Source organism: Sus scrofa, chromosome X (genome assembly GCF_000003025.6).
Source record: "Sus scrofa isolate TJ Tabasco breed Duroc chromosome X, Sscrofa11.1, whole genome shotgun sequence".
Classification (NCBI taxonomy): domain Eukaryota; kingdom Metazoa; phylum Chordata; class Mammalia; order Artiodactyla; family Suidae; genus Sus; species Sus scrofa.
In genome coordinates this window covers 17,652,697-17,676,514 of record NC_010461.5, presented here as the reverse complement: position 1 = coordinate 17,676,514, position 23,818 = coordinate 17,652,697, and the positions used below count along the sequence as shown (strand labels likewise).

Below are 23,818 nucleotides of genomic sequence, written 5' to 3'. Positions count from 1 at the left end.
AAGAGCAGGAGTGAAGCCGTTCTTTATAAATGGATGAGCTTCTAGAAAATCCAGGCACTACATGTATAGCTTACGGGCAAAGAGGGAACAGAGAACAGACCTGTGAGTAATGTCTTTACTTAGAGCAGAGAAATTCAAAGTTGCCATATGTGATTTTATGGAGAAAAGAGCTAATTACTTTGTACCAGTTATTAATTTACTGGCTCTGAGCTCCAAATTCACCCTTCAGTGCTTGCTCTCTGCTAATGGGCAGGACTCTTTAAGTGTGTTTTACAGCAAGCATAATGTTAATTTTGTGTCAGTAGGGGGTGCTAGAGGGAACTGCAGGGGAAGGAAGCTTCTCTTTCTTCTGTGCAATGTTTTGATTTTTCTTGCTCTTGCTACATGCTCCATCAATGACATGTGTGTGAGGGCATCCAAGATGCCCAGAATATGTAGTCCCTCAGTGGCTTTGCAGCTTCACTCTGGGCTCAGTGACCACAGTCCTGTGGCCCTCCCAGACTCACACCCATAGCAGCACACTACTCTCTCTGAGGGCTCTCTTACCAGCATCACTTGCCTATATTCTGGAAAGTTGTTTTCTGCTTGCCTGGACAAGCTCTGGTTTAGGAAACTCAGTGAAGTTGCAATCCTACTGCTCCAATGAATTCTGACCCTCAGTGGGAAGGGTGTCCACCTACAAGCTGTCTTTCCTTGGGTGCTCTCCCCTAGTCCTATGGTATGTTAGTGAGTCTCTTTACATCTGCATAGGTACTCTTCTATCACTGTTTAATAATTATTTAGATTAAACTTCCCTTAAATTACTGGGTTATTTCTGCAAACAAACAAACAAAAAACCATAATGTCTTTATCACACAAAGAATGGCCTTAGATTAAGACAGTCCTTCAAATTATCTCTTTATGTGACCATATTGTTTCAGGTTTTTTTTCTGTCTTTTTAGGGGTGCACCCATGGCATATGGAGGTTCCCAGACTAGGGGTCAAATCGGAGCTGTAGCCACTAGCCTACACCACAGCCACAGTCACAGCAACGCAGGATCCAAGCCGCATCTGCGACCTATACCACAGCTCATGGCAATGCCAGATCCTTAACCCACTGAGCAAGGCCAGGGATTGAACCTGCATCCTCATGGATACTAACTAGTCAGATTCCTTTCTGCTGAGCCACAATGGGAACTCGTGGCCATATTGTTTTCCACTGATTCTGTGAGTTAGTCACCAAAGAATTACGGCATTTAGACCTTTGAAGTCACAGATATTCCAATGCCCCACCTTAATCAGAGAGGCTAATTTAGTTTGTTAATAGCTAGTAAGTGCTGGAATGGGGTCAGGACATGAAATCTTTTTAACTCAGTTTGCTGCTCTTTCTGCTACATTACTCTGCCTCACTTGACTCCATAACTAAAACAAATTTTCTGAAAACAAGGATTGTACACTCAGAGTCAATCTGAATACAAAAGGATTTTACAATGCATAGTGTGTTCAGCAAACGTGATGTTAGCAAAAACATCCATAAATACACCAACTTACATACTGTCTATCCACATCATGAGACACACTAAGACACACATGTACACTTTTTTTTTCCTCTTTGGTCCCAGAAAAGATAAACATATTCTAACTCCATCATATTCTACCTGGATTTCTTCATTCCTGCATGGGACATCAGTTGTGGAGAAGCTAATTTACAGTTAAAACAATTTATAAGGCAATAAAGCATTAAAGTACCAAAACCTGAAGATAATCTAACCCTCGAGAAATCAATGCCTATTCCAGTAATAGTGTTGGTGTAAAGGGGACCAAGACAGGAGGGTCACATTAACTTTCACTATAAAGAGGCAGCTGAATGCTTTCCATCTATAAAACTCAGTATTAGAATTCATGTTTTAAGGAGACTGATGAATATCTGTATGTCCAAATGCTACAGTTATCATACAATGTCAACTACACAAAAACATTCAGTTTGCAGTGGCCCAAGACCACAGCTTTAAGAGAAGAATTTGTAATTGGCAAAGCTGCCTTTTCATAGCATCAGGGAGCTTCTGAAGTCCAATATATAATTATTTCCATAAAGTCATTACAGTACCACTGTTTTCAAGACATTTCTAAAAATAAACTATTAATACAATAACTTTTATTTTATTATGGGTAATGCTGCTGTCTTAGTACTTACATCCTCAAGATTTTGGGATATTATAAGAGGGAAACTATGCTTACATAAATAAAATGATATAGATGGTGGGGCAAAGTCTAAAATGAGCTTTTTATTTTCTCTTCCAGGCTCTTCTCTTAACCTAACTGTTGGTTCTATTCAGTTTCAGCCATTTCTAGTCTAGAGAACAGAGAAGGCAGAATAATCTCAGCCCAAATGGAGCTTAGGAGTAAAGAACTCATACATTTAAAGAAAGGAAAAACTTACACACAAAATGTTCATGAAATAAAACAAATAGTTAACAAGGTAAAACAAGCCTAATTCATTATCAAACCTAAATAAGTAATGAAAAAAATAGCTTGGAAATAAAAGAGAGGAGAGAGAAGACAGGGCGTTCATGAAAATGCCCTGTAAACTGTAAAGTACTATACAATGAAAATATAATGTTAACATTAAAATAATAAAATAGATCTTACTCCACTGTCTGTTCCATTTTATTTAATGGCAAATTACAAGGAAACCCAAGCGGTCCAGTCTCTTTTGATCCATTCTCATATTTCATGTTATTAGACATCTCGTCTACTACTGCAATCAACAAACCCTCTTTTCTATCCAGCTTTTTGTTCTTCAGGGTCTACTATTTTCTCATTTTAAGCATGAACAACTCTCTCCAATTTTAAAGATAAGAAAGGTAAATAGGAAATCTAGCTTAAGGATTGTACAAGTCACTTTTGATCATTGCACTATATGGAGCATAAAACTATCCATTCAGTCCTTTGCTATCACAACTTTCCTATCCTGGAATTCAGCTTTTGTTGAATTTGGTGTGTTTCATTTATTTGGTAAACTTATTCAAGAACACTTTTCAAAATGGTCCTTTACTCATCTTGCTGAAAATATCTTTTGGTTGCTTTCACTCATGAATGATAATTTAGTTAGATATAAAGTTTTGCTCCAAAGGTTTATGGATTTTGTTCCATTGTCTTCTGGCAGTTATGGTTTCAGAGTAAATATGTAAATACACTATAAAGTAAACCTCTCATCTCTCTCTTCCCACTGGTTGAATGACTTTAAGTTGCTTCTTGCAATAGAAGCTATAACATGTTACCAGAAAACATCTCGAAATTATTCTTTCCCACAGATTTTTTTGACTTTGAGTAATCCAAATTTGCCAACTTCTACTTTTAGTTGTTTCCTATTACTTTCTTCCTTAGAAACTAAAATTAATTGAGGTGGATTAACCATAATCGAGTCTCTGTAGCTATTATCTTCTCTCATTTTTTGTCTTTTCATTAATTTACTAAATATCTGAACATCATTAAAGTTTATCTTGTGTCTCACTGTTTCAATTTCCTGCAATATTCAGTCTGCTTTTTGCTGCTTTCAGCCTGGTTTAATTTCTTTTTCCATGTTCTTAGTTTTGGAGACTATTTTTTGAGTTCATGTTACAAATTCAGTTTATAGTGGCATTACCTTCTTTATAGTATAGTATTGTATTTTAATACAAACAATGTTCTTTTGGTTCTTGTTGAGAACATTAAATAGATGTTCTTAATACACTTACTTCATGGGAAAGATTTTCTTCGAATCTATGACAGAATACTTCCTTTTCTCCTTCCCATTCTTTTTCTTTATTCATCTTTAAATAGAGATCTATGTCAAGAGAAGACACACCTCCCAACTTTGCTGAGCTATCTGTTTGCCCAGGTACTGAAAAACACTCTGATGCTTGCATCGTCTGTGTAATTCCTAGGATATAGCAGATTTTCAAAACTGGTAAGTTCTCTTTCCTCTTGACAAGTGTCTCCCCTATCTTCCAGACTAAATAAAGATTCAGGGGTTGGGTGTGGTCTGAGGTGACATTTCAGTGCATATCTCAAGCTACTATAATCTCTACTCAGTTGCCTCAGTATACATATTCATTTTACATATTAAGAACAAAGTCTCTTACAAATATGGAACCATGTGTTGTATATTTGGAACTAACATAATTTTATATATAAATATTATCTCAATAAAAATTGTTAAAATTTACCTTAAAAAAGCAAAATCTGAAAAAAGTAAAATCACTTGACTAAGGTCACTAAGATAGAAAGTGATAGAACTTAAGATTCAAACAGTTTTTTGACTCCCAAGTATTTTTACTTCTGTATCACAAGAAACCTAGAAAGATACCTTTCTGAACATTTTATTTTAAAGAGAGTATTCCACTGTAAACTATGCTTAAAACATAAATAAATAGATAAATAAACAAAAATAAAGTATTCCAACATCACATAGCAAGGGATTTGTATACTGTTTAATTATTTTTTAAAAATAATTCTTCTTATGAGAAAAGTAATACACAAGCATACAACCTTTTAGGAAGGCTGTTCCATCTTTGCATAAAAGGCCAGGAAGGGAAATGGAATGCTAACATGAAAATACAAGCGCTTTCTGAGTTGAATTGATTGGTTAATGCCATCCACTGCCTCAAAAACCATTGGACAAGATAATTTAAACTCTTCCTAGCTGAAATGCAAAACTGCCAAAGCAAACGTATTGCATTCATTTCTAAACTTCTTCAATGTTATTTATGTTGTCAGTCATTTCTTTTTTTTTTTTTTTTTTAATTATTATTTCTTGGGCCGCTCCCGCGGCATATGGAGGTTCCCAGGCTAGGGGTCGAATCGGAGCTGTAGCCACCGGCCTATGCCAGAGCCACAGCAACGCGGGATCCCAGCCACGTCTGCAACCTACACCACAGCTCATGGCAATGCTGGGATCGTTAACCCACTGAGTAAGGGCAGGGATCGAACCCGCAACCTCATGGTTCCTAGTCGGATTCGTTAACCACTGCGCCACAACGGGAACTCCCATGTCAGTCATTTCTAATAGAGATGAAATTTTTAGGTCAGATGAGCATCAACCAAGAAATGGATTTATAAAGAAAAACGGCAAAATGTTCATTAAGAAGAAAGAAAATAATTTTCTACAAAGTATATGTACTAATATGCAATATTTCTATTAATGAAGTGCATGCAAAGTCATTAATTGATTCAACAAATATTGCCAAGTTAAAATTTGGAAGGTTGTTTGGTGAGTATAGAATCAGAGTAAAGGCAGTTTATTTTGTGAAGTATTTCATCCAAATAACAATAGAGGTAAATTATCTCTGTTATAAAACCAAATACTTCTCTCTGATCTCTTTTTGCCACACATGAACAATGAAAAATTCTTATTTCAGTCTCTTGTCTCTAGATTCTTTCTTATTGCATTTCAACCTTGCTACATACTACAATCTTAAAATACTGTATCATGTTTTTCTATAAAATTACAACAGAATGGTTATAACTAATATAACCTGCTATGTTTTGATTCTTCTGTACTTTTCCTATAAAATATACAGGGCTCACTATTTTATAGGCTGTAGCTTTTTACTTAATAACTATTTAAATAATGGAATATATATTTTATAATGATGATGAAAATAAATCCAAGTATACTTACCACGTGAAGAATTTTATTCTCTGTTTCATATACGGTACAATCCTGAAAAAAAAAAAAGAAACATATATATTAGTTTTGGAAAATCAAGCATTCCTATTAAAATACTTTCTTAGGAATTGTACTACAATTTGAAAGTCTTGAAAACTCAAGCAAATACAGCAATAAGAATGGGAAAAAACCCTGAATGCTATACACCAATATATTCACAGAAGTTAGCTCTGATGGTCAGTTACGAGGTTGATTTTATTTTTGCTTAGCTGTTTTTTCTAATTTTACTAACTTTAAACACACATACTAAAGGACAATATACATTAAATACATGTAAAAACAAATATTAGAAAAATTATTATAAACATTTACTGTCCAAAATTTTACATGTGATAAATACTTTTTGTTGAAATAGTTCCAACATTTCAAATAGTGATTTATTAGAGATTGGAACATTAAGGAAAATACTAGTATTTATTTTTTTTATTTTTTTGTCTTTTTAGGCCCACACCTGCATATGGAGGTTCCCAGGCTAGGGGTCCAATGGGAGCTGTAGCTGCCAGTCTACACAACAACGTGGGATCTGAGCCGTGTCTGCGACCTACATCACAGCTCATGGCAACACCAGATCCTTAACCCACTGAGCGAGGCCAGGGATCGAACCTGCAACCTCATGGTTCCTAGTTGGATTCGTTTCCCTTGCACAATGACGGGAACTCCAGTATTTATTTTAATAGTCATATCAAAAATCTCAAAAATCCTGGGGGTCCTGTTGCGACTCAGCAGAAAAACGAACCTATGAGGACACAGGTTGGATCCCTGGCCTCACTCAGTGGGTTAAGGATCTGGCGTTGCCACAAGCTGTGGTATAGGTTCCAGATGTGGCTTGGATCCTTCGTTGCTGTGGCTATGGTGCAGGCTGGCAGCTATATCTCTGATTGGACCCCTAGCTTGGGACCCTCCATATGCCGCAGGTGCGGCCCTAAAGAGCAAAAGAAAAAAAAATCTCAAAAATATTTCACTACGAACTATTAAATATACTTTATATTACACATTTAAAATTGACACACGCTACTAACAAATATCAAGTATATATAGTTCTTGCCTAAATTTGAGTCCCTGACAGTACAAAAACTTGTTTTAAAAAATTCACCACTGTCCTTTACCTGAAACTGCCAGACTCTCAATAAGCAGTAATACAGCAAAGTGATCTTTACTTAGAAACTTTGTGTTTGTACAGTTCTGTTTTCTCAAGGAATTTATAAAATGGGCATGATACTAGTAGTAATCCAATATGGATGTGTGAGAATCAAATGAGAAAATGAAATAAATGGCTTAGCACAGTATCTGGCATAGAATAAATGACAAATACATTTTAACTATGAATTATTGTTGCTTTGCATCATTATTTTAAAATTTTAAATGAATTACATTTACCTCAAAACATAAAGTTAACTAATTGTTATTTGGCCATCTAATCTTGAAAAAAATGAGCATATTCCACAGTAGTGTACTTTTCAAGGAATAAGAGTCACTCATTTTTTTCTCTGAATTTAATTTTAACAATAAGGAATCTTTTTCAACATAGCTTTTGATAATGCCATTTCACCACAATACTTTGTCAGGAGAAGTATGTATTATTATCAGGGCAAAATTTTTTTAAGTTACATTTGGTCTAATTCATTTCACAAACTAATAGAAATACTTAAGGATTGGGCCATGCTGCTCTGAATGGGTCTGGTTCAAAAGGTGAAATTTCTAACAAACAGAATTATATCTATGTCTATATACTTACATAAAGTCAAGTCACTAAGTAAGTATGAACTATGTGTACAAAGGATCCAAGGTGTAGATAAAACATTTATATTTGGAAAGTGCATTTGTACTTACACCTGAATTTGGACAAGTCTAATTTTACAAAATTAACTTCAAATACCATTACACTGGGAAGAGATGATCTGGAAAAAGCTGGGAAGTTGCCCAATTTCCCCATGCTGCCTCTATAGCTTGCTTCAGTGCTAAGGATAAAAGTTTCATTAACTATCTACCTTCCTAGAATCAGAAGATATGATTAAATGTCCAAATTTCAAAGGGATTCTTTCTCAAAGAAATAGTAAATACGACTAAGTGTATATCCTGCTAGTGATAATCACACAGAGTAACTATTTTGACTCTTTAAAATATACTTTACTTGCACATCCCTAGTATTAAAAAAAGAACTGTTAAACAACATCTTATACTATTTTCAGTAACCACATTGATTACCGCTTTGTTGAAACAGTTGCATGTATTTTATAGGATGAAGCAACTGAACCATTATGTGATTATACCATTCTATCACTTTTGGTGACATTGATAAGCAATTTAGAATGAGAGGAAGCAGAAAACATCTATAAGAGGTTAAATAAAAGCCTTAGAGCCTCTTAATGTATTATGTATGTATATATGTATGAATGCTTTAGCTCTGTCCACTGAAAAAGCATAGAAACAATGACCAGTCTAGTAATAAATAAACTCCCCACAACTGGTGGTCTTCAAATACCATTTCCCAGGCCTTCTTGGAAAATGGCTAATGTTAGATTTGGGACACAAATTGCACAAGAGGAGCTTGGATTATACTGTGACACAAAATAGAAAGAAGCTATGAAAGACTCTGAGGATTGTGTCAGTAGGACTCAGAACTCATCATGAAGAGACTGTTGCTGGCCAGAGATGGAGCAATTTTAGCATGTAAAAGGATAAATACAATGGATGGAAACAGTAAATATTAGTAATATTAAATATACTACTATGATTGAAGCTAAATTTTAAATATACTAAATATATTCATGTATTTGGTAATACTTTAATAACACTGAATATAGTAAACTAACTGGACAATGTACTTTTTCTCTTGATCCAGCTAGTACTGTACTAGGGATATAAAGATAAATAAAACATGGCTTAAAGAAGTACAGTTGAAGGAGAAAGGTATTAACACAAATAAGTTAAAATATATAGAATTCTACAATCTTCATGCAGTTTTAAGTTTCAATAACTTTAGAAGCATAAATGCCACAAAATTACATAAATCAATGTATGAAAGGTCAATTGCTTAAAATTTTAAAATATTCATATATTTCTTACCAAAATTCAACATGACCACTGTGTTGTGCTACACATTATATAAGTCAAATTTCAAACTTTGTAAAACTTTCATCAACTCCTGCTCCTCAAAGACCAAAAGCATTACATTTGTAAACCTGGCCTTAGTAGTATTCAAAGAATGAGGTACTGATGCATACTTAACAATTGTGAGATGACTCCACGAGACAAATTATAAGAGAGCTACATCAAGTAACTGAGGTGCCCGAGTGTTTCCATGGGTCTAAAAAACTTTCACACACACAAATATTAAAATTAAAAACTTACTATATAAAATAGAACTAAATGATTAAAGAACTTAAACTAATGAAAAATTCAAAAGATGTTTGTGTAAGTTTGTAGCATATTTACACATGAGAAGTTATTAAAGCTTAACTATGCACTAAGACTTCTGGGACGCTGATAATTACTGTAATAAAGGCAGGAACATAGGGCTGGGAAAGCAGAGAAGGAAACAACTAACTTTGTCTTAGAAAAAAATCAAGAAAGGTGGCTCTTAATCGGGTCTTGGAAAAAGTAGGTCCTTAGGCAGAGAAAATAAAGGTTCAGCAAAAGCAGGGAAAGTACACTCAAATACAGTTAAGCTACCAGAGTAATTTTCAGATTTCAATTCTGTACATATTTAAGAACCACTCAGAGAGTGGGTTAAAATGAAGATCCCAGGCCCATGTCCAGAAATAAGAGATTCAGCAGATGCAGAGTGAGGGGTCAAGATGGAAGATAATATTTTGAGTAAGACTTACCCTATTCTATAGGATATCATGTGATAAAACACCAAACCAAATCAAAACAAAAATGATCAAATATATAGAAGCCAAAAAAAGTAAAATGATTTTAAAAAAAATAATCTGCTGTCGTAACTCTAAACAACTCTCAGCATCTTTGGAACAGTAAGGAATAGCAAAAGGACAGATGTGAAGATGTTAAAAAAGCGCTTCAAAATCATAAAATATGGGGAAGGAAAGGAAGAAAATCTAGACTGTTTTTTTTTTTTTTTTAGAATGTGCTTGAGCCTACAAGACTATCAGGCTAAAGCAAGCAGATACAGGAAGGAGTTAACATACTTGAAAAGCAGGACAACCACAAATCAAAACCAAACATTACATTCACAAAAACTAAAAAGGACACAAGCATAAAATGAAAAGAAATCATCCAACCAAAAAAAAAGGAACAAAGGAGAAACATAGAATCAACTGGAAAACAAGTTTTAAAATGGCAATAAATACGTATTTATCAATAATCACCTTAATTGTCAATGGACTGAATGCTCCAATCAAAAGACAAAGAGTGGCAGATTGGATAAAAAAGCAAGAGCCTACAATATGCTGTATACAAGAGACTTGCCTTGGGGCAAAGGACACACAGAGATTGAAAGTGAAGGGATAGAAAAAGATACTTCATGAGAATGGAAAAGACAGGAAAGCAGGATTTCCAATACTCATATCCGAAAAAACAGACTTTAGGAATTCCCATCGTGGCTCAGTGGTTAACGAATCTGACTAGGAACCATGAGGTTGCGGTTCGATCCCTGGCCTTGCTCAGTGGGTTGTGGATCCCGCATTGCTGTGGCTCTGGCATAGGCCAGTGGCTACAGCTGCGATTTGACTCTTAGCTGGTGAACCTCCATATGCCGAGGGAGTGGCCCAAGAAATGGCAAAAAGATGAAAAAAAAAAAAAGAAGAAAAAAAGAAAAAAGAGACTTTAAAATGAAGGGCATAAGAAAGACAAAGAAGGACACTATTTAATGATAAAAGGATCCATTCAAGAAGAGGATATTACAATCGTCAATATTTATGCCCCAAATACAGGAGCACCCATATACATACAACAAATATTAACAGGCATAAAAGGAGAAACTAATGAGGATACAATAATAGTAGGAGATTTTAACACCCCACTCACACTGACAGATCCTCTAGAAGGAAAATCAAGGCAACAGAGATAGTAAATGAAACAAAAGAAAATGTTAATCGTAACTGACATTTTCAGGATGTTACATCCAAAAAAAAAAAAAATCAGAATATACATTCTTTTTTTTTTTTTTTTTTTTTGTCTTTTGTTGTTGTTGTTGTTGTTGCTATTTCTTGGGCCGCTCCCGCGGCATATGGAGGTTCCCAGGCTAGGGGTCGAATCGGAGCTGTAGCCACCGGCCTACGCCAGAGCCACAGCAACGCGGGATCCAAGCCGCGTCTGCAACCTACACCACAGCTCACGGCAACGCCGGATCGTTAACCCACTGAGCAAGGGCAGGGACTGAACCCGCAACCTCATGGTTCCTAGTCGGATTCGTTAACCACTGCGCCACGACGGTAACTCCAGAATATACATTCTTTTCAAGGGCACACAGAACATTCTGAAAGACTGACCACACACTGGGGCAGAAAACTAACATCAACAAATTTAAGAGTATAGAAATTATTAGAAGTCTCCTCTCTGACCAAAATGGCATGAAACTAGAAATCAACTGCAGGAAAAGAAATGAGAAAAAACTGACTACATGGAGACTAAACAACATGCTACTAAAAAACCCATGGGTCAATGAGGAAATCAAAAGGGAAATTAAAAAATACCTTGAGACAAATGATAATGAAAGCACAACCATTCAATATCTATGGGATGCCATGAAAGCAGTGCTTAGAGGGAAGTTCATAGCGATACAGGCCTTCCTCAGAAAATAAGAAAAATCTCAAATCAACAACTTAACCTACCACCTAAAAGAATCAGAAAAAGGACAAACAAAACCAAAAGTCAGCAGAAGGAAGGAAATCATAAAGATGAGAATGGAAATCAATAAAATAGAGATTCAAAAAACAATAGAAAAAAATCAATAAAGCCAAGAGCTGGTTCTTTGAAAGGGTAAAAAAAAAAAAAAAAAAAACTGACAAACCTCTAGCCAGACTCACCAAGAAGAGGAGAGAAAGAATTCAAATAAACAAAACATGAAAAAGGAGAAATCACAATGGATACAGCAGAAACACAAAAAACCCTAAGAGAATATTATGAACAATAGAATGTCAACAAATTTGACAACCTAGAAGAAATGGACAACCTTCGAGAGACATACAGCCCAAGAAAACTGAATTAAGAAGAAACAGATCAACTGAACAGACTGATCACTAGAAATGCAATTGAATATGTCATAAAAACACTTCCTACAAAAGAGGTCTAGGACCAGATGACTTCACAGGCGAATTCTACCAAACATTCAAAAAGGAATTTATACCTATCCTCCTTAAACTTTTCCAAAAGGTTGAAGAGGAAGGAACACTCCCAAAGACATTCTATGACATCACCATCACCCTAATACCAAAACCAGGCAAAGATTCTACCAAAAAAGAAAATTATAGGCCAATGTCTTTGATGAATATAGACACAAAAATTCTCATAAAATTTTAGCCAACTGAATCCAGCAAAATATAGAAAAGATCATACACCACGACCAAGTGGGATTCATCCCAGGTTCACAAGGATGGTTCAACATAGGCAAATCAATCAACGTCATACACCACATTAACAAAAGAAAAGTCAAAAACCACATGATCACCTCAATAAATGTAGAAAAAGCATTTGACAAAGTCCAACGTCCCTTCATGATCAAACTCTCACCAAAGTGGGTATAGAGGGAACATACCCTAACATAGTAAAAGCCATCTATGATAAATCCACAGTAAATATAATACTCAATGGAGAAAAGCTGAAAGCCTTCCCACTAACATCTGGAACAAGACAAGGATGCCCACTCTCATCACTATTATTCAACATAGTACTGGAAGTCCTTGTTACAGCAATCAGACAAACAAAAGAAATAAAAGGCATCCAAATTGGAAGAGAAGAGCTAAAATTTTCACTGTACACAGATGACCTGATACTATAAATAGAAAACCCTAAGGACACCACACAAAAACTACTTGAACTGATCAACAAATTCAGCAAAGTAGCAGGATATAAGATTAACATTCAGAAATCAGTCATATTTCTGTATACTAACAATGAAATATTAGAAAAGGAGTATAAAAATTCAATACCTTTTAAAATTGTACCCCCCAAAGTTAAATACCTGGGAATAAACCTGACCAAGGAGGTAAAGGACTTAATATGCAGAGAACTATAAACATTAATCAAGGAAATTAATGAGGATTCAAAGAAATGGAAAGATATTCCATGCTCCTGGTTTTGAAAAATTAATTAAAATGGTCATACTACCCGAAGCAATCTACAGATTCACTGAAATCCCTATCAAATTATCCATGCCAAAGCGATCCTGAGGAACAAAATCCAAGCAGGAAGCATAACTCTCCCAGACTTCAGGCAATAGTACAAATCCACAGTCATCAAGACAGTGTGGGACTGGTACCAAAACTGACATACAGACCAATGGAACAGAATAGAGAACACAGAAATAAACCCAGACACCTACAGTCAATTAATCTTTGACAAAGAAGGCAAGAATATAAAATGGGAAAAAGACAGTCTTTTTAGGAAGTGATGCTGAGAAAACTGGACAGATGCATGTAAATCAATGAAACTGAAACACACCCTCACACACACCATGCACAAAAATAAACTCAAAATGGCTCAAAGACATAAATGGAAGACAAGACACCATCAAACTCCTAGAAGAGAACATAGGCAAAACATTCTCTGATATCAACCTTACAAATGTTTTCTCAGGTCAGTCTCCCAGTGCAACAGAAATAAAAGCAAAAATAAACCAACGGGACCTAATCAAACTTGCAAGCTTTTGCACAGCAGACAAAACCATTAAGAAAACAAAAGGACAACTTACAGAATGGGAAAAAATCATTTCAAATGATGCAAATATCAAAGGCTTCATCTCTAAAATATACAAAAAACTTATACAACTCAACAGCAAATTAATTTCTCTAATAATTATTAGAGAAATGCAAATCAAAACTACAAATCTCACCTCACATGGTGAGAATCATCATCATTAACAAGTCAACAAATAAAAAATGCCAGCTTATATTCCCACCAACAGTGCAGGAGGGTTCCCTTTTCTCCACACCCCCTTCAGCATTTGTTATTTGTGGACTTATTAATGATGGCCATTCTGACTGGTGTGAGGTGGTGTCTCATGGTAGTTTTGATTTGCATTTCTCTAAAAATCAGTGATGTTGAGCATTTTTTCATTTGCTTGGTGGCCATCTGTATATCTTCCTTGGAGAAATGTCTATTCGGGTCTTTGGCCCATTTTTCAACTGGGTTGCTGGCTTTTTTGCTGTTGAGTTGTATAAGTTCTTTGCATATTTTAGAGATGAAGCCCTTGCCTGTTGCATCATTTGAAACTATTTTCTCTCATTCTGTAAGTTATCTTTTTGTTTTCTTTTTGGTTTCCTTTGCTCCGCAAAAGCTTGTCAGTTTGATTAGGTCCCATTGCAGCACTATTCACAATAGCCAAGACATGGAAACACCCCAAATGTCCATCGACAGATGACTGGATTAGGAAGATATGGTATACATACACAATGGAATACTACTCAGCCATTAAAAAGAACGACATAACGCCATTTGCAGCAACATGGATGGAACTGGAGACTCTCATACTGAGTGAAGTAATAAGTCAGGAAGAGAAAGACAAATACCATATGATATTACTTATATCTGGAATCTAATATACGGCACAAATGAACCTTTCCACAGAAAAGAAACTAATGGGACTTGGAGAATAGACTTGTGGTTGCCAAGGAGGAGCGGGAGGGAGTAGAATGGATTGGGGAGCTTGGGGTTAACAGACGCAGACTATTGCCTTTGGAATGGATTGGCAATGAGTTCCTGCTGTGTAGTACTGGAAACTATGTCTGGTTACTTATGATGGAGCATGATAAAGCAATAAAAAAGAATGTATACATGTATGTGTAATTGGGTCACCATGCTGTACAGTAGAAAATTGACAGAACACTGTAAACCAGCTATAATGGAAAAAAATCAAAAAATCATTATATATATATATATATATATATATATATATATATACACACACATACATATATATGAATTTGATCCTAAGCCAAAAAAAAAAAAACCAAAAAAACAAAACAAAACAAAACCCACTGAAAAACAAAAAGAAAACACAAATAACAAATGCTGGGGAGGATGTGGGGATGTGGAGAAAATGGAACCCTCCTGCACTGTTGGTGGGAATGTAAATTGGTACAACCACTATGGAAAACAGTATGGAGGGGCCTCAGAAAACTATATATAGAACTACCACATGACCCAGCAATCCCACTCTTGGGCATATATCCAGACAAAATATTCACTGAAAAAGTTACATGCAACACTATTGTATAGTTCATCGCAGCACTATTCACAATAGCCAAGACATGAAAGAACCTAAATGTCCATTGACAGATGAAATGATCAAGACGATGTACATATACACAATGGAATACTACTCAGTCATAAAAAGAAGAAAAAAATGCCATTTTCAGCAACATGTATGGAATTAGAGACTCTCATCCTAAGTGAGGTAAGTCAGAAAGAGAAAGACAAATACCATATGATATCACATATCTGGACTCTAATATACGGCATAAATAAACCTTGCCACACAAAAGAAACTCATGGACTTGGAGAACAGACTTGTGGCTGCTGAGGGGGAGGGAGTGGGATGGACAGGGAATCTGGGTTTAATAGATGCAAACTATCACCTTTGGAATGGATAAGCAATGAGATCCTTCTGTATAGCACAGGGAACTATATCTAGTCACTTGTGATGGAACATGATGGAGGATACTATAACAACTATATATATATATATAAATAAATAGATATATACATACAAAATACAATATGTATATGATGGTCACCTTGCTGAATAATAGAAATGGACACAACACTGTAAATCAACTATAATGGAAAAAACAAAAATCTTTAAAGAAAAGCACATATTAACCTGCTACTTTATATCAGGAAGAAGACTAGAAACTAAATAGCTATGTTCTACTTAGTTAAGCTATAATTTTTTGGAGTTCATTTTATCATGCTAAATATTTAAATAACCCTAGGTACTTTGGGAGATTCATCTAATCAGTAAGTTATTTTATTTCCATCAAATCGTAATTTTTAAATTACTGGCTTCTGAAGTGTGGGTTTTTATTAACACTCAGGGCCAAATCTTTTCCCAAAAGATCACATCCCAAGTTTTAAAAATAAAAATGCACTATATATGGAAAAACCTCCATTTTATGAACTTATTCATACTGTGGAAAGTTACACCTCCGACAGTCTAGTTATTTTTAGGAAAAGATTAAATTTAGATTTTTAAAATTGGATTTAGAGCTTTGTCACTGTATACTCCAGGAATTCTCTTCAGTATTTCAGTCTGTCTTTTACTGTAATGTGAAATAATACTTGCATTTATTCTTTATCTTTTTCCATGTAATGCTTATACAAACCATGTGATGCACATTTAAATGCACCAAATTCCTAATAATGCAATATTCATAAAAATGAAGAGTGTTTCTTCCATTTTGACCATTTTTATTCTTAGAAAAGTAAGTATGCACAGAACCAGTCTCCCATAGATGAGTTATGCCCACACACAGGATCAGAATCAGTTATCCTTCCTATGAAACAATGATCCAATTGCTATACTACGTAGAACACATAAAAATTCTATCCTATATGTTACTGTTGATGGTCCATATTTTCTCCAGAAGTTTTAAGCACCTGGGGATGAGAATGCTCAGTACAAGTAATAGTTCTCATTATCTGTATATTATATATCATCATAAGAACAGTACATAGGTTATTAATATTGAATACATAAAGAGAGAGGGAAGAGAAATAGTGTATATCTATAATGGTATATACCATTCCATGGAACTTTATAATCATAAGTTTTCATCTGTATCTTTTTAGTACATATAGTATGCTTGTACAAAAATATAAAAAATACTGTTTTGTTTACAAGTAATATTTAAATGATCCATCTATGCAACCCTTTAATAGTGGTACCTGCATACTGAATACTTCCCATATATTCTATTATTTAGGCATCAAAATTTCTTCATATGTGATTAATTCACATAATGAATTAGTGTTACACTCTTAATCATTCATTCCCTCAAGTCACAATACCATTCGCCAAAAAGGTTTTTTAGGGAAATTCTAAATGCACTTCACTGTTAGGCACTATTAGGTGATCAAAGCTAAATTAAACTTGGTCTTTGGCCATCATTAATTCATTACTTATTAAAGAAGGAGGCAAAAATCATTCAAATAGTAATACAAAGCAGACAAGATAAATGCCAACAAAAGATCCCATAAAAAAGGAGATAAATCCTGACCTGTTAACTCTGGAATGACCTTCTGGAGGAGATATTTCAGCTGGCCTTAAATAGCTTTTAAATGTGGAAACTGGGGGTGCACTGGGAAAGATCATTCTGGATTATGTGAACGCACCAAACAAAGGCACAATCAGCAGTAAGCAAACCAATGTGACTAAAGCATAAGATATGTGCTTACAAAGAGAATGAAACGCAATAGGGGTGAATGCAATGAGAAAGAAAGCTTAGGAAATAACAAAGGTTAAATTGTAGAGAGCTACCAATGTTAGGCTGCAGGAATTTTGTTGTTTTAAAGGGAACAGAAGTTTCATTTTTTCTGTAACAATCTATTTTGAAGCCCCATTCTACCAGGTAGACAAAGATTTAACTCAGTCAATTGACAATTTCTTGTGACTTTAATTTGGAAAAGGCTGCAGCTTGTCTAGTGCCATGGTTGGTGTTAAATAGCAATGTGAATGGTGGGTGATGGGGGTACAGGGAAGAGGGGTAGGAGTGGAGTTCAAACCCTCTGGTCTAGCTTAATGACTCAAACAGACATTGCTTGTTCCTTTTCTCAGAGTTCTTTCCTTTAGTTACAAAAGTAACCTCAGTGCAATGTCTCAGACAGTAGAATCTCTGCAAAGCTGAGGTCTCCCTAGACATAGCGAGTAGACATTTCAACTCTAGCGAGGATGAAGAAATATGCGCTCTACTACAAGGGAGTACTCAAAGATGCTTGAGTATGGGAAGTATGTGATCAAACGTATATTCTACGAAAATGATGGGGAGGAGGTCGTGGATTTGGAAGGGAGAAAAACTTGATTCAGGGAGGTCAGTCAGAATACTTTTTCTGATAGAAAATGTGATACATATTTTTTCCCCAATTTCCCCACCCTTAGGCTGCCCCTTCTAAACTGCATGTAGTAGGCAGGGTGGGGGTGGGGAAGGATGTATATGTGAAACTCACCTGGTCTCTGGCCAAAGAAGCCTCCTCCATTTCCTAACCCAGACCCCACAAAACTGCTAGAGAATTCTGGCTGTGTGTAGAAATGGACATCATCACTTGCTATCTTCCTTTGTGGGAAGAGATTTTTATCTCCTGTTTTCTGGGAGATAGAAAGGAGGGCCAGTGTGTCCCTTTTGTGTTGGCCAGTCAATAATCAAAATGGCATGGAGGAACACTTTTGGGTGGCCTACTCTGGAACCCAACAGTTCCCTCCTCTGAAACTTCCTAGGAACTTTCACGTATAAAAAAACTGAGCTGGTGACTCTCTCTGTGTGTGTGTGTGTGTGTGTGTGAGAGAGAGAGAGAGAGAGAGAGAGAGGTAGAAAGAAAGAGGGAGGGAGGGGAAGAGAGCAAGTGAGAGCAAGAATGACAAAGGAAAAAAATTTTTTTTTAAAAAAGAAAGAAAATGTGACATGTAATCAGGGCTTGTGGAGTTCCTGCTGTGGCTCAGTGAGTTAGGAACATGACATAGTGTCCGTGAGGAAGCAGGTTTGATCCCTGGCCCCACTCAGTGGGGTAAGGATCCAGCATTGCTGCAAATTGCACCTCAGATCTGGTGTTGCTGTGACTATGGTATAGGCCTGCAGCTGCAGCTCCAATTCAACTAGCTTAGGCAACTTGCAAATGCTACGGGTGAGGTCATAAAAAGAAAAAGAAAAAAAAAAAAAACAGAGCTTGAACTGAGGTTATCATGGCAGAAGGGAGATGAGAAGAGGTGGATGACATACATGTAGCCAAGAATGAGAGAACTGGGTGACTGATTCATTAGGTGCAGAGAATAACAGGGAAAGAACAAAGTTAAACATCACCACAGAGGTTCAAGCCTGAACAAATGGATGAATAACAATGTAGAGATGGTAGGAGGCGAGAATTCAGGGAAGATAAAATAATTCTATTTAATACATGTGAAATTAGAAGTGCCTGAGAGGACATATGCAACTGTCCATAAAGTAGCTAAAAAAAGCTGAATTTAGAATAGAGCCAGATCTGGAGATATTTACACTGAAAAGACAGGTAAAAGTATAAGAAAAAACCAACAACAACGAAGTCATCAAAAGAGTATGTATAGTGTAAAGACAGATAAAGAAAACATCAGACAATGCTTTTGTTTAAGAGTGAACTGGGGAGTTCCCGCCATGGCTCAGTGGTTGATGAATCCGACTACGAACCATGAGGTTGTGGATTCGATCCCTGGCCTTGCTCAGTGGGTTAAGGATCCGGCTTTCTGTGAGCTCTGGTGTAGGTCACAGACGTGGCTCGGATCCCCGAGTTTCTGTGGCTGTGGTGTAGGCCGGCAGCTACAGCTCTGGTTAGACCCCTAGCCTGGAAACCTCCATGTGCTGCAGAAGCGGCCCTAGAAAAAAGGCAAAAAGACAAAAAAAAAAAAAAAAAAAAAAAAAAGAGTGAATTGGAGGAAAAGTTTGTTGTGTGGCCAGGAGTAAATGGAGAAAGTAGTGCTACAGAGACATATCTAATAAAATTTATAGTGATAATATGGTATAATAATATGTTCTATGTCTGTGCTGTCTCATTCAATAGTCATTAGATATGTGGCTATTAGGCACTTAAAATGTGGCTACTGCAAATGAGTACCTGAATTTGTAATTTTACTTAATTTTAATTAAATTTACATTTCAATCGCCACATGCAGCTAGTGTTACCATGTTAGCACAGGTCTAAAGAAATATACTATATCCATCTGCCAGTTATAAAACAAGAAGCCATTTAACAAGAATTTCTTTTTCTTTTTTTTTTTTTTTTTGTCTTTTTGCCATTCTTGGGCCGCCCCCGCGGCATATGGAGGTTCCCAGGCTAGGGGTCCAATCGGAGCTGTAGCCACCGGCCTACGCCAGAGCCACAGCAACGCGGGATCCGAGCCGCATCTGCAACCTACACCACAGCTCACGGCAACGCCGGATCGTTAACCCACTGAGCAAGAGCAGGGACTGAACCCGCAACCTCATGGTTCCTAGTCGGATTCTTTAACCACTGTGCCACGAGGGGAACTCCCATTTAACAAGAATTTCAAACAAGTAACAGTAAAAGCAGTATCTGGGAAGAAAACACGAAGAGACTGAATTCCCAGTCATTAACTAGAACCTTTTTTTTTTTTCTTTCTTAAGCAAGGGCAGATTCTAGTCTACAATGACATTTACAGTAGCAGCACAGTAGAATGATACCAATTCTCTCTGTAAGGTAATATACAGAAAGAACCATGGAAATGAATCAAAGTACCCATTACATAGCTTTGTGGGCATAGAGAAAGTGGTGCCTGTGATAAAAGATTTGCAATGCATATGAGATGAAAATCCAAACTAAGAATTCCCTGGTGGCCTAGTGGTTAGGGATCTAGTGTTGTCACTGCTGTGGCACGGGTTCAACCCCTTTCCGGAGAACTTCTGCATGCCACAGGTATGGCCAAAAATAAAATAAAATAAATAATTTTTTTTAAAAGTCCAAACTAAATTTAGATTCATCAGAGACCAATAGCTGAGTGCCCCAAGCACAAAGAAGAATGTCCATGGTGAACAGACAGGCAAGGGCATTCTCCCTGAATGTGGTATCAAAATGCCATTGTTTAACTCTCATTTCAGATATGTAATTGTCCTTGGTAAATGAAGTGAAGGCATAATAAAGCAAAGGCACTTCTAACTTCACAACTACCTCCTTGGTAATCCCTTCACCATTGTGTCTGACTTAATGACCACAACTTGTGTTCCTGCCATTGTTTTGGGAATGAAAAGGTTCATGAAGGATGGTATCTGTGCAAATTTTTAAATAGCCGTTTTTTAAAAGAATTGGCTAAGATTTTCACTGGGTTAAATAAGGTTACAAGTTATAACATAAAATTCGCAATAACAAAGAATGGGAGGAGAATGTGGGTGGTCATGACCTTAGTGGCCATAAGTCTTTGTGTTGGTGAACATAACCATATCCTTCAGCATTTGGTATCATATTCCTTTTCAGAATTCTGCTCCAGTTCTCCCCTGGGGAGGTCATCTAAAATGAACCCCCATTTGACTCTAATCACTCTAGTCTTTCGCTTAACAATGAGAGACTAATGTTCCAACAGTTGAATATGTGTGGAAACTAATCTTTTAGCATAGAGAGACTTGGGGGTACAAGCAGAAGTGAGCTTGATTGTTTTTTCAGCATCTAAATGGCTCCCTAACAAATCCAAAATCGTTGAGGCTTTTCAAGATTGAAGTGTCAAAAGGCATAAAAAGTAAAAATGTCAAGTCAATGTGCCATTGACTAGAAAATTCATTAGAGTGAGATTGTGATCCCTGTAACTTTAATAGCTTTGTTTTGACAACTTGAAGAGGCAGTGAGTGAGCTAATCACCACAATGAACCAAGTTTGTTTATGATGCAGGTCTTGAGTCCATACGTAAACAGTTTTAAATGGCCACTCAGGTAACTATTAACTCTACATATTTTATGTTTCCATCAGTAATCTATTTGTTAGTCTTAATCTTTCCCATTAGATTGTCAATATTTTCTAAGACAGAACACTAGATTCAACTGCACTGTCTCTTTAATATCTCAAGGTGCTCTGTACACTCTAAAAATAAAACCTGAATTTATCAGCTATGATTATTTCATTCCACTGATTCTCTATTTTCATATTCCACAGTAAATATCCAACATGGTTTTAATAGGTTAGTTATAAAAATTAAACTTTTAAAATCATATTTTTTAAAACAAAACTAACCGCTAAACTAACTAGTACATTTAGCTTCTACACACTTCTATTTTGTATAAAATAAATAGTCAGCTTTAAAATCGTTTTAAATATGAATTTGGTTTTAAACTTTAATCTGCCTATCTCAGCAGATATTTTCAACAAAAATAATTGGGCCTTTCTCAGCGTGAAGATTCATATTATGTAAAAGATAAGAATTTTATACTCATACAATGAAGCTAAAATTTCTTTGTAATAATAAGTCTCTCTAACTTCCATATGTTCAAGTTACTATAATGACCATCTAATATATCACAATGGAAAGAAAATCTATAGGATCTAAAATTAGGAGACAATTTTTCCCTTGTGACAAATTCAACTAATGAGTTCAAGCAATGTTAAGTACCACACCCTATTACAAATAAAAATATAAATTAAACATTAAGTCATCAATCTAGGATCATGAACTTGGCTGCCAGAAAATAAATGAAAGTTATAGTATATGTGAAACATATCCCAAGAAATTCCTTAAATCCACATAGCTTTGTCCTTTTTATCTATTTAGTTTGCACTTTCTTGGACAAAATGGAACCATTGCTTTTCAGTAACTGTGTCCAACATGTGAAAAGTGCCCTTTATCTAAGCATTCAATAAATATTTTTAGATCACTGATGATGATAAAACATTTAGGTACTAATATACACTAAATTATCCAAGTAATGGTACTAGCTTAAATCTAGGCTTAATGTGATACACCTTCACAATGAAGCTATAGCAATCCAGGATGGACATGAAACATGAGCACTGGACACGAGTGTTATTAAAAGACACTAACATTTTCAGGTTGTTACTATAGCATAATCTAGCTTACCTTGACTGATATAATCCTGCATCAAATAAAAGAGGGGAAAAATAGAACACTCATGGAAATGAAGACCTAATCAATACAGAATTTAATGCAATAACTATTCCATGAATTTTACATGCTGTACCTCTTCAATTCAGGAACTATGAGTGCTATTTTTCAGAGGTTCTGTGTCACTTCCACACAATGTAAGTTACAATTAATCTTGTATTACATTCTGCTACCTTCATTCAAATCTAGTCTTTTCCCATCTTGTATTTTATAGAATTTTTCCATCATTTTGTAAGTTTGATTCAAACTCACTTGTCCTAATACCTTTATTCTGACCAGTTCTTCAACCTGCCACTGTCAATTATAATTTCAATCCATTGTTTCACTTGTGAAAGGGCCTAATTTCCTCTGAATTACCTATCTGATGTTGGTGGTTATTCTGACCTAACCCAAGAGGCCTGAGTTCTTAAAAACTACTTCAGCAGCAGGGCAAAACTCCTTAGACAATCAGTGCCTATAACTAGCAGCACTATATTTTCTTTGATTTGCTGTTTTCATCTTATGTAGGTATGAAAATCTATGTCATAGATTTGTGTAACGATTTAATGATATAATCCATGTAAGGTATAATTCATAATAAATGCTAAAAATGTTAACATTCCTTCTAGTTTCTGCCCCTGTCTATTGATACCACATTCGTTTCTAGCACTGGTTCTCCCTTTACTACAAATCAACAATGGCCATTTCTGTTAATAACTTATATTTGATGTTTCAAAGAACAAGTCTGATTCTTTTGGATATGCATTTGTGGCACATATGGACTATGAGCTATAGTTGTTAATTCAAAACTTTAAGTAGCCTCTTTTATAAAAGTGCAAATATGGTTTATCACCTATAAATAGTTGCACCTCCTGATCCATAGTTACCAATCATTCATATTGTAGTGAAGCCCAGGGAATCTGCATTTTTAACAAGCTTCCCTAGGTGAATCATGGTCCATGGACCAACTGTTGGGAAAGGCTTTTTTATCACATACATTTTCTTCCCACCTCACATTCATCTCATACTAAACCAAAAAAGTGTGACTATATCAGTGATTATTAACTCTAGCTCCATATCAGAAACAATTGAGGCATCATTTTCAAAATACTGACACAACCCCACCACAAAGAGTCTAATTTAATCGGTCTTGGATGGGAGCCAGATAT

The 23,818-nt window shown here is 35.8% G+C and overlaps 1 protein-coding gene across 12 annotated transcripts in view; it reads right to left on the bottom strand.

Annotated features, from left to right (window-relative positions):
• CNKSR2 (connector enhancer of kinase suppressor of Ras 2) overlaps positions 1-23,818 on the bottom strand; it is a 276,921-nt gene that overhangs the window by 161,520 nt on the left and 91,583 nt on the right. For all 12 annotated transcript variants that reach the window (XM_021080290.1, XM_021080286.1, XM_021080289.1 and 9 more), the window contains exon 5: positions 5,642-5,683. In XM_021080290.1, the coding sequence (XP_020935949.1) occupies positions 5,642-5,683 (42 nt within the window). The remainder of the gene's footprint in view (positions 1-5,641; positions 5,684-23,818) is intronic.